At 35.6% G+C, this 12,297-nt stretch overlaps 1 protein-coding gene across 2 annotated transcripts in view; it reads right to left on the reverse strand.

Moving 5' to 3' along the window:
* Positions 1-99: 99 nt before the first annotated feature.
* The window catches only part of LOC106876873 (uncharacterized), a 49,091-nt gene continuing 36,893 nt past the window's right edge, over positions 100-12,297 (reverse strand). For both annotated transcript variants that reach the window (XM_089351179.1, XM_089351180.1), the window contains 3 exons: positions 9,421-9,541; positions 3,715-3,787; positions 100-801 (listed from right to left, as the gene is read on the reverse strand). In XM_089351179.1, the coding sequence (XP_089207305.1) occupies positions 565-801; positions 3,715-3,787; positions 9,421-9,541 (431 nt within the window). In that variant the 3' untranslated portion in view covers positions 100-564. The remainder of the gene's footprint in view (positions 802-3,714; positions 3,788-9,420; positions 9,542-12,297) is intronic.

Genomic DNA, 12,297 nt, shown 5'->3' on the forward strand with positions numbered 1-12,297 from the left:
CCTAGCTACTTACCTCACAGCCAATGGCTGTGAACTTAGGAAAGTTTAAGTTTTACCCTTAACAAAAAAAAAAAAGAGAATAAAAAAGGCGAAAAATTGTAAGAGTTATAACATTCTTGTTTTTTAAAATAAAAAAAAAAATTGTTTATTTTGATAGTAACAAGAATCCATTTTATAACCAAAACTTCCATTACAAATATTCTGTCATCAAAGACACTTATAAGTCATTGTATTTCTTTACTCTTGAGAAGTTCCAACCCTTTTGTTACCATATTTCTGTTGAAAGACACTACCTTTGCTTTAATTAATTTCGAAAGATAATGAAGAATTTAGTAAAATAATTGTCACATTAAGTTGGTGTTTGGAACATAAATTAACATGGAATTTTGATGACAGGTTTTAAGTTTTGGTCACTTTTAAACAGAAAGTTTATTTCAGAAAACCAAGGGCAGTCTCAAACAAAATGGTTTCAAAAGGGTTAAAAAAAGAATTTTCTTTCCCCAAATATTTGAATATATCATTTTTTAAATTCTCTCCATATAAAATAACAATACTGTTTTACTTTTAAGCTCTTCTTCCTCTGTCATCTGTTTGTGGTGACCCCATTACAATCAGTCTAACCATTTGCTGTAGAGTCTGAGAATCCCATGTCTCATCACGCTCATCACTCCAGCGCCTGATATCTCCTACAGACTGTGGAAGCTGCCTGTGTCCTGTCTCTGGCAAAGCCAATACCAACAAGTTGGCAACTAGGCAGAAAAATGCGAAGATCACACTTGGTCCCCAAGAGATGTAGCGGGCCTGTAATTAGTCAAAATAACCATATTAATAAATCGAAATAAAAACTGGTTTCAAATTTTGGCATAGGGCCACCAATTTTTGGTGAAGGGAGAAAGTCGATTACATTGACCCCAGTACTCAGCTGGTACTTATTTTATTGACTCTGAAAGGATGAAAGACAAAATCAACCTCAGAATTATTTTAACTCAGGATGTAAAGATAGATAAAATGCCGCTTGGCATTTGTCCAGTATGCTAATAATTTTGCCTACTCATCATCTCAATAATAATATCTTGTAAGGATGCAGTATTTTGTTATGCAACCATAATATACTATAAAGTATGTTAAACGTTTTTGTAAGTCAATACCCTGTTCTACTGTGTTAGCAGTGCGTTTTACATCATTTGTTAAGGTTATCTCCACAGGTATGCTATAGAAATTATAGCCAGCACTGATTCTTGTTATGATGTTTCGTATACAAGATGTTAGATGTGAACGAACAATGAGGTCAACGATGAAAAAAGGGTAATGGGCGTATGTGCCATATTCGGGAGATTTTGCTCCCATCTAACCCCTTAATTATCCATGATTACATTGCTTAAATTGCCACTAAATACAGCAGTGTAACGTTATTGGATATACCAATTTTACATATTAAACAAGTTCCTGGAATCTGGTATGTAAATATCAAAGACTTGTAGGGATGCCGTATTTTGTTATGCAACTATAGTATACTATAAAGCCGTGGTTCCCAAACTTTTTAGAGACGCGACCCACTATTTATGACACCAGTTTATGGCGACCCATTTAACTCTATTGGGTAAAAACATTAATGAAAGAAACAAAATTTAAACTTATTAGTGAAATCCATGCTGTCTTATTTATTTAAATATTTTACTATTTATATTAAATGTGAAACAAAACGTTTTATAACTGTTTCAACGTCTCCATACCCTATGGGCAGGTATTAACTCTAATACAAAACTTCGAAGCAGTAGATGTTATTGGTTCGACCAGTGTTGTACTGCACCTAGTTAAAGTTCTCTATAAATAGGTAAAAACAGACTTTTCCTTTTTACGATTACGTACGAATAAATAACTTGAGAAAATGACCACCTCTGATTTGTTAAGTTCGTGTTAAAAGCCTACTGCTTGATGAAACAACCAGTCTGGTATTGAAAACATTAGTCTTGAACTATCTCGATAGACAGCAGTTAATCAAAGCTAATGCATAATTTTATAACTTTTTGCGACCCACTAGGATTCCGTTTGTGACCCATCAGTGGGTTGCGACTCATAGTTTGGGAACCACTGCTATAAAGTATATTACATTAATAATAATGATAATAATGAACTTATTGTATACAATGCTCAGATGAACTTCAAAGGGTAAAAGAGGAGACAAAAAAGCAGTCATATAAATCAAGCTAAAGAGTGACAGCAATGAATGTCAAAAGCACATGCACAGTTCACAGAATAAAACACAAAAAGGCAGGAAAATGAACAATAAAAGAGTCATAAAGAGGAAAAGATGCATAGGTACATCAGGAATAGCATTAGTGAATTTTGGTAAGTATGGAATTTTTGAAGGCTGCAGTATGTTGATAGCTAAAAACTGATGTAGGTAGTTTGTGGTATGTTTTGATAATTCTGAGTATGAAGGAATGTTTCTGAAAGTCAAGTAAAGAAAGACAGCAAGGAAAAAGCCAAATGTGGATGTACAGCACACATTATTAAACAAAAAGATGGAAGAGTGAATAAACAGTAAAAGAAGCCAGAGAGAGGAAAAAGTGTGTTGGGAGTAGGATTGGTGAATTTCGGGAAGCATAGGTGCAGTGTTGCTTGTTTCAGTCATTTGACTGCGGCCATGCTGGAGCACTGCCTTTAGTCGAGCAAATCGACCCCAGGACTTATTCTTTGGAAGCCTTCTATCGGTCTCTTTTGCCGAACCGCTAAGTTACGGGGGACGTAAACACACCACCATTGGTTGTCAAGCGTTGGTGGGGGGACAAACACAGAAACAAACACACACACACACACACACACATATATATATATATATATATACATATATATAACAGGCTTCTTTCAGTTTCCGTCTACCAAATCCACTCACAAGGCTTTGGTCAGCCCGAGGCTATAGTAGTAGACACTTGCCCAAGGTGCCACGCAATGGGACTGAACCCGGAACCATGTGGTTGGTAAGCAAGCTACTTACCACACAGCCACTCCTGCACCAATGTGAATAGTTTATTCCATGCTTTGGTAATTCTGTATGCACAAAAAAAAAAAAAAAAAGATTCTGGAAGCTATTGGGTCAACCTACAAATACCCACCCTTGTCAGGGGTAAGAGTGTATCACCTATGAGCTCTTGCTTTGCCGTACATGACGTTTTTTATAAATCAGTATTGTGCTTAACTATCCATATTGAAAGGAATGGGTTGTTAAATGGATACATGGAACAAACTACCCTTTGGGGGAAAAAAAAAGTAAGCACCTTAATCTAGTTGTAATGAGAATCTTGTAAAATACCCACCCTCTGGGTCATTCAATGCATTTTTCTGTTGCATACCAAAGCTGACAGCTGTGTTTACTACTGCATAACCTAGCTTTGCTGTTAACTTTTACATTTAACAGATTTTTAACCTTTCATGAGGGAGTTTATAAATAGGTTAATATTGTTAACAAATTCAAGAGAAAACGTTTACGTCAAAGCAATGACTACAAAAATAAAAAAGCACATCAAGAACTACTATTACTACTACTACTACTACTACTACTACTACTACTACCACTACTACCATAAGTGATTTGGTACATTGAATAAATGTGGTTGGCACGGAAACTGGTGTGACTGAGCATTCCTATTTAAAATCAATGATACAATCATGTAAAATTTAATAGAAAGTAAAACAACATGGTTTTTAACTTACCAGAATACCAGAAAATGGTGATAACATACTTCCAATTCTTGATGCAGTACTTGCTAAACCCATTCCAGCATTTCTGAAGAGCAACCAAAATATTACATTTAATATATATATAGGTTAAAAATATCCATATAAAACATGTTACATAGGAAAATAACAAGGGTTGAAATTGTGTTAAATTCATATATGTATATAATACATTTGCGGCTGAAGATAGCTTTATACGGTCAATTATACACTGATGTAACAACTATAAAGCTTGAAACACGTGTACCGCAGAATCCTTTGTGTTTTGTTTTTATTTTTACATTTACAATCTATATATATATATATATACCAAAGTAAGCACATAAATGTGAAACAAGGTGGTGAAAAATAGTACTCGAATACCGGAGGTAGAGCAATATGCTTTATTATTATTAAAACTGCTAAAACATTGCAAAAAATATCATAAAGAACTGCTGCTTAGAGTTTTACGCTCCTGTTCATCAGACAGTTTAGATTGAAACACACACACACACACGTGTATATTAAAGATACAAAGTTATATTTTAGCATTAAAAAAAATGCATTCATATAAAAGTTTTACAGTAAAAATATTAGTCTATGTTTTTACTTGGGGGATTTGAGCAGAGAATTTAAAGAGCCGGATCAAATATTATAAAACCTTGTGTCTGATGCTCTTACGATTCTGCCAGATCTCCATTTTTAATCGGCGTTAATTTTTTTTTTTGTATCTAATAAGCTAAAAATAATCCTTTATAGTAATTATGTATAAGTCATGAAATTTTAGGAGCGACTAATCGATTACATTCGATCTCAGTTACTAGACTGGTACTTATTTCACCGATACCGAAAAGGATGAAAGGCAAAGTCGACCTCGGTGGCATTTGAATTCAGAACGTGAAACCAGAAGAGGTGCCGTTAAGAATTTTGTTTTGGCACGCTAACGATTCTGTCAGCGAACTGTCTTAATAAGCAAATACCGTTAACATTACCCTTAACTAGTTATCATAGTCAGTTTGCGGTTGAAGGGAGACAACCTCTTAATTCGACTTGGACGTTGCTAAAGGTAGAATATTACAACCGATTCTAATGACAAAAGATGCTTATGTATGTGTATCACTGTGGATTTAACAGCAGCATCTCACCAGCGTTAATACTAAAGACATCTTGCTTTATAATAAGTATGATATTTCAAGATTTATGATTTTATAATCTTTATTTTAAAGACAGTACAGAAGCCGATAGACACATACAAGGGAGGCAACTCCTTACATTGTTGAATTTTATTGACACTGAGATTTATCTAATGCTATGGTGGCGAGCTGACAGACTTGTTATCTCGTCAGCAGAAAAAATAAGTGCTTAATGGCATTTCTTATGAGTCAATAATTTATGAGTTTAAATTATGCCACCATTGACTTCGCCATTCATCGTTTCGGTGCCAAAATTTGAAACAGATGTTAACGTTATTTCCTTCTGGAAATAATAATAAAAAGAAGTAAAATAAGTTATTAATTTTTTTTACACATAATTCTAACAAGGAATATTCTAGTCTACGCCATGGGTTCTGAATCATATTTTATCTATGGGCCTCTTTGATTACTGTTTTATTCCGGAGGACTCCCATAGTCATTTGATGTTTAAAAACTAGTTTTATAGAAACTTCTTCCAAAATTCCTATTTTGTTTTTCACCCATCAGCCTGTGTAGGTTGAGCCATGTAAAACGTTCGAGAAAGAAACCTAGCTGTTTCTTGCAAAACATACCAATACAAATATCTTGGGCAAAATTGTTTCAGGGACTCACAAAATACTACTGGGGATCCCGAATCTATTATTCTGTTGCTTGGACCCTACCCCCAAGTCTTACATGGACCCTCAGGGGCTATATGGACCCCGATTGAGAACCTCTGGTCTACACTAACAGCAACAACGCAGATAGTTGTATATCCATAAACCAAATATTTCAAGCTCCTTTAAAAGGCAACTTGTTTTAAAAAATATATTATTACACAAGTGTAAGGATTCAGAGGCGAAGATCCAGTGACGTTAAGTATTTTTAAAGGTTACACACAAAATGGGATCTAATAGATGTATAAAGGTTTAAGACCCACTTCGGCCACAAATGACCATGTAATTGCACCTAGAAAGTTGCCCTATGAGGCATAAGTTCGTGGAAGACCAGCAATCGCCCATGCATACCACCCTCCCCTCTCCACACTCTCGATGTTACCCAAGGGAAAGGCAAAGACCGATACAGCTTGGCACCAATGACGTCACAACTAATTTCTATACCTGAAGCAATGTGAAATGAAATGTCTTGCTCAAAAACACCCCTCACGATTGTAAACCCGACGCTCTAACCACTGAGCCTTGCGCCTTTAATTGATAGATGTGTAATGGTTAGTTCTTCGTTGCAGTCGAGGGTCACCAATTGTAACGGTAAATGTAGTAGCCGTTGGTTACCATTTGTAAGATGAAAGAACAGTGATCGAAGTTGTAAAGAAATATTTATTTACCGTTACTTTGTATATATCCAAAAACCACGATGGGTTGGTATGTATAATTAGTAAATGGAAAAGCATGCTTGGTAAAAAGAGTTAATTTCGGCCGGTATCTGTGTACACGTTCTTATTGTAGTAGTAAACCATAGATAGTGATAGCATGATGTAAGAGAAAAGAAATTGAGCTAGTGAAAGTTATAGAGTCGAGGAAAATTGTCTCGTAGTTAGCTGGTTATAACTTTCTTTATCCCTCTGGCCATTTGGTCTCTAGTGGCTGCCTGCTTGTGACCATGACTCTAGTTGGTCTCTTTTCATTAACTGATGGTCACTCTCACTAACTGATTTTGCCTTACCAAATTCTAATATTTATAACCATCCAAAACCAGCTAGAAGGATAGACATATTGTTGAGAACAATAGATTTCGTTGGTGTTATATCTCAATTCAATTTTTTGGTGGCCTAGAAGAGGTTAGAAGGGTCAAGTAGCAAAGACATTACTTTGCTTAGCGAAGGCATCTGGCAAACGTAACTGCTGTCACTCACAGAAAAAAATTACTGTTTTACCGTGAGAAAAGTGCTGTTGAACTGTTAAGTGAAATTTGGTTCTCGAGGATCGAATCCACGCTATGCCTGCATGAAGCCACTACAGATGTATAACGTTATACTATTCCCAGTGGGCACATAAAATCGTAAAATAAAATATTAATTTAAGGTTCATTATAGAATGCAAGATGTGGATTAGATGAAAAAATATTGGAAGATTTTTGTTGCAAAATGTGCTCGTCGCTGTGTGATAAGATGTTTAAAAACAAGTTTTGTGGTTCCGGGTTCAGTTTCACCGCGTGGCACCTAGGATAGGTGTCTTTTACTATAGTTTTGGACTGACCAAGGGCATGTGAGTGGACTTGGTTAACTGAAACTGAAAAATAGCCCGTCATATATATATAGACAACAAACAGATGTATTAATTTAACGTTCGGGAAATGAAAAAGGCTTTAATAGTCGTCAATATAATGGTCGTATAGTTCGAGAGTGGGACCAGTGAAACTTGAGAATATTTGGGCCTCACCATAGCCAACGACCAGGTTCCCATAGTTGGGGCCCATTCTCGTTCCCATGGTCACTCCCGAGAACTGCTGGTAAAAATCACCAGCGAACAAGAAGCAGTTGAGGGAGAGGACAAGTTCAATCAGACGAACGCGTGTGGATGTGTCAGGTTGGGGGTTGGGTCGAAAGTCAAGGAAATGTTGGAGTGCACGCAGCCCCTCGTGGCGAGGGGTCACAGTGTAAAGGCTCTGGATGTCGAGAGTGAAGAGAAGTTTAGAGGGGTCAGGAGGGAAGGAGAAAGAGTTGAACAAACGAAGCGCATGGTTGGTGGAAGCCACCAGGGAGGCAAGGACACGATATATATATATATATATATATATATATATATATATATATATATATATATATATATATATATATATATATATATATTTATATATATAACAAAATATAGTTTAGTCTACACAAACAGCAACAACACAGATGGTTGCATATCCATAAACCAGGTATTTCAAGCTCCATTAAAAGGCAGTCCAGCATATGTGTGTGTGTGTGTGTGTGTGTGTGTGTGTGTGTGTGTGTGTGTGTGTGTGTGTGTGTGTGTGTGTGTGTGTGTGTAGTTGTTTGTTATGACAGGTCAGAAATTTACCATTTGTTTAATGTTTATTATTACTCTTAGCAATATAGGCGACTCTCATTAGACATGCTGGCCGGCGACACATAACCTCTTTACTAATGGAGGTAAGAATATACGAGAAGGAGAGTAGGAGTGAAAAGAAGTAGGAGTCGGAGCAAGAGAGGAAAAGTGGGTGGGAGGAAGTAGGTGTGAGAAGAAAAGAGGAGATGAGAGGAGGGTTAGATGAAGAGGTGAAGAGAGTTGAGCCCATGTGTCGCAAAGGAGCGAAGAGAGAAGATTAATCCCTTCTCACGTCAAAGACGGGAGTCCGGATAGCCCCTGTGCAAGGACTATCCGAACACAGACAGGTGTGTATCATCTACTTCTTGGAAGGCCTCCTCCCCATCAAACGCTTGACTTCTATGCGTTTTCATTGGTAATGCTTTTCTCTGTGTGTGTGTGTGTGTATTGGCAATTAAATGGATAAACAAATTAGTCACGTCAAATATATTAAATATATTAAATTTGCTTTCTCTCGTTTTGTATGTATACATATATACATATTTCGTATTTGATGTATTTAGTATATTTAATATATTTGATGTGTCTTATTTGTTTATCTGCATAACTGTCTCTATACCCGCTCAGCTTGAGCTTATAGCCTTTCTTTACCTTGTAGAATGATCCGCTGTAAAGACATCGGAATTCAAGTTTGAATCTTCTTAGCATTGCTAAGTGTCTTCTATACGGAGAATCTCTGGATGGTTCTCATCTGTGAACTATATATATATATATATATATATATATATATATATATATATATATATATATATATATATATATATATATATATATATATATATATATATATATATATATATATGTATAAAGAGAGAAAAGGATAAAGAGACCAATGGCAAAGTTAGAAATATATTTTATGGATATATTTCTAACTTTGCCATTGGTCTCTTTATCCTTTTCTTTCTTTATACATACACACGCTAATACACGACCTATGTTATATTCCCCACTCATGTTTATACAACGAAAGGGGCAAAACTAGCCGGTATACAGCACTTACTCGGTATTACCTGTATCTTTGGGTTTGGTTGAATCCAATACCCTTCTTAACCTTATATATATATATATATATATATATATATATATATATATATATATATATATATATATATATATATATATATATATATATATATAATGTAAACGCTTCCACAAATAAAATTGCACTTCATTTTTGAAGCTCCGATGAAGCTGTAGGGTGATACACAAGCACTGAACTATGAGTGCATTGCATCTTTAGCAGGAACTGTTGTAAGCTAACGAAGTTCATGACAATTTTTAGAGATTATTTCCCCTCCTCATATGGAGCTGGTCTCAATTGCTCTTTGATAATTGTGACACATCCTTTACAGGTGGAGATAATTTTAATAATCAAGAATTGATGTTAGTCACTTAGTTATTTCTCTTAGTTTATTTTCAATGAACGTGCGTACATGTGTGTGTGTGTTGATATTTACCGTAGTCCAGTTGGGAACAATTCTGGTATGTAAAGCCAATTAACAAGAAAAGATCCGCTGATGCCAAACATGCCAACCAATGAAAAGGTGGTAGCCGCCATAACAGCATACGAATCTTCATCTGGAATGTATTAAAATGACATTGATAAGGATAATACTAAGAATAACCAAAGTGGGAAGAAAAATAATGCATTTCAAGACTTATATCATCGACATCCGTTGGTCAAGCAATAAGGCACGATACAGCCTCTATGTTTTCCATATAAATAATCGGATCTTTTTTGTTTGGTTGCACCTGTGGAAATTTCAGTTTAGTGAAATTTTAAAATTTGGTGTATTGATGTAATTTTCCACGCTGAATCTCGGGTGGTATTTCACTTTTTCCAGAAAAATTAAAAAAATAAGTTATAGAGGTTTAAAATTTAATAGTTTTTTTTTTTTACCCAGTCAGAAAACAGGATTTAGAAGCTGTAATTTTGTGCGTGACTGCACGAGTTGTCCTATTGTGCACGTGTTTTAAAGTCAAATTCTGCTTTACGCACGACATATAAGCTTTCATAACCTTTTTTTTTTTAATTTTCAGAAAATTCTTGTGAATTTATATTCTACACACGGGAATTCATACGATTATGCAAAAAAAAAAAAAAAAAAGAAAAATTGGGTGCGTGATTTAAAGCCTATTGAGCTGTTATTTTAAGCACATCTCACGACTAGGGTACAGGCAACAGATGGGCACAAGCCGCAGAACACAGCGTCAACGCACGTGGTTTCGCGTTGAATATATTTGTCAACACATGTGCCTTCTTGCAGACAAAAGTGTTCTCATGTGTGGCTTGTTACTATGGAAACAGGCATGAGTGTGTCTGTGGCTTACGATTGGCTAAAATTACCCAACATTTGCAAACGTTAAAAGCTATTAACTTTTTATTTATTGATTTATGGCTAAAATGAATTTCGTGTCAATTATTAGAATACAAAACTACATCATTACACCAAATATGAAATCAATTGGAACAGAAATTGAAGAAATTGAAAAGTGCAGCCGAACAGAAAAGATCGAAATAATTTCCTTTTTTGTTTGCTTAAAACGAACCTCGTTCAAGCATATGACGTATTGAACAGAGGCAGTAGGTTTTATCTATAAAAAGACCGACAAGAAGACCTTACAAAAAATGAAATTGTGATATAAAAGATAACTTCTTCGTTGAGTATAATGGACTGAATACAAATCCAGAGCTGGATATCTTACAAGAATAACAAAATTGAGTGATATATATGATCGAAGGGGATTTGTTGTGTCAAAGAAAATATAAAAAATGAGCAACAAAAGCAATGTGATAAAAGAAGTAATATACATATGCAACATAGGAGTCAGCCCAGCGGACAAAGCTATTGTAATATTATAAACATCTCATGGGACACTGAGTGCGTGTGTTAATAATATTAGCATAATGAATGCGCGTGTCAATAATCTTTTCTGTTCTTTCCTACTGTAGGCGCAAAGCCCGAAAAATGTTTTTGGAGGCGGGGCCAGTCGATTAGATCGACCTCAGTACGCAACTGGTACTTAATTTCTCGACCACGAAAGGATAAAAGGCAAAGGCAAAGGCAAAGGCAAAGTCGGCCTCGGCGGAATTTGAACCCGGAACGTAAAGTCAGGCGAAATACCGCTAAGCATTTCGCCCGGCGTGCTAACGTTTCTGCCAGTTCGCCGCCTTGCGTGTGTTAATAATATTGGCATAATGACTCTTCCTAGACATAAGAAAATACATATGAATGTTGTAATGAATATATCACAAAAATACAGATGTAACATGAAAGGTAAACTCCTTCAAGTTTCTATTGGCCAGTTACAGATGTTATATCTGTATTTTCCCAATATATTTATTTCAGCACTCACAGGTATGTTTTCTTTTTGTGCCATTCATTTTGAATTACCCTGTATCATATATATTCAGTACCGGAAACATTATTGTGGATTTTTAGAAAACACTATATATTTTAAATAGAAACATTACTATTTCTAAATCTTTCAAAGAGAGATATTCGTTGACAGTTCTCTAAAGTAAAGACTATTTGCCAACATAATGCTGCTGTCCTCGAAGGGACGATTGTTACTGTTGTTTAGCCTCAGGAAACATCGTTTCCATCTGGCTATACGGCACAATATCTGTTCGAAAATATAAGGACACAGATATTGTGTCGTAAAGCCAGCTGGAAACGATGTTTCCTGGGGTTAAACAACAGTAACAATCGTCCCTTCCAGGACAGCCACATTACGTTGGCAAATAGTCTTTACTATATATTTTGCTTGTTTGGTTATTTAAATGAGACAAATAAGTTTAAATCATTAATCTTCACACAATTACGACTACATTCTCTGACTTTGATTTCATCTACGGCTTATACGGGTTTCTAGTGACACCAGGCAATAATGTGCTTCTGATGTGTGGCAACATTAAATTGCATTATGCAACTCAGCTGCTGCAGCCCACGTTTCTTTCAGTTTTAGTCGAATAGTGGTCGGTGTTGGGCGCTTGTATATGTTCTAATGACTTTTTAGTTACTCTGTGTTGTATAAGTTACAAATTCATGTAGTAAGTTGCACTTAAAGTGTAAATAACGTGTTCTTTCAATTCCAGGCCAAGATGGGTAAGCAAAGCGATCTTAGTCCCCATAAAATTAGACAAATAGAAGTGTATTTGAGGGATACCTCAGTTAAACAGAGAGAATTGGCAAAGAAACTAAATGTTTCAACTCAAACAATTAGTGCAATTAAGAAAAAAATGGAAACGTGCGAGGATTTCATGGCAAAAAGGGTTGGTAACTGGTAGGAAACGAGTAACAACTCCAAGGATTGATAGAAAAATAAAAAGA

Source organism: Octopus bimaculoides, chromosome 4 (genome assembly GCF_046866305.1).
Source record: "Octopus bimaculoides isolate indiv1 chromosome 4, ASM4686630v1, whole genome shotgun sequence".
Lineage (NCBI taxonomy): Eukaryota > Metazoa > Mollusca > Cephalopoda > Octopoda > Octopodidae > Octopus > Octopus bimaculoides.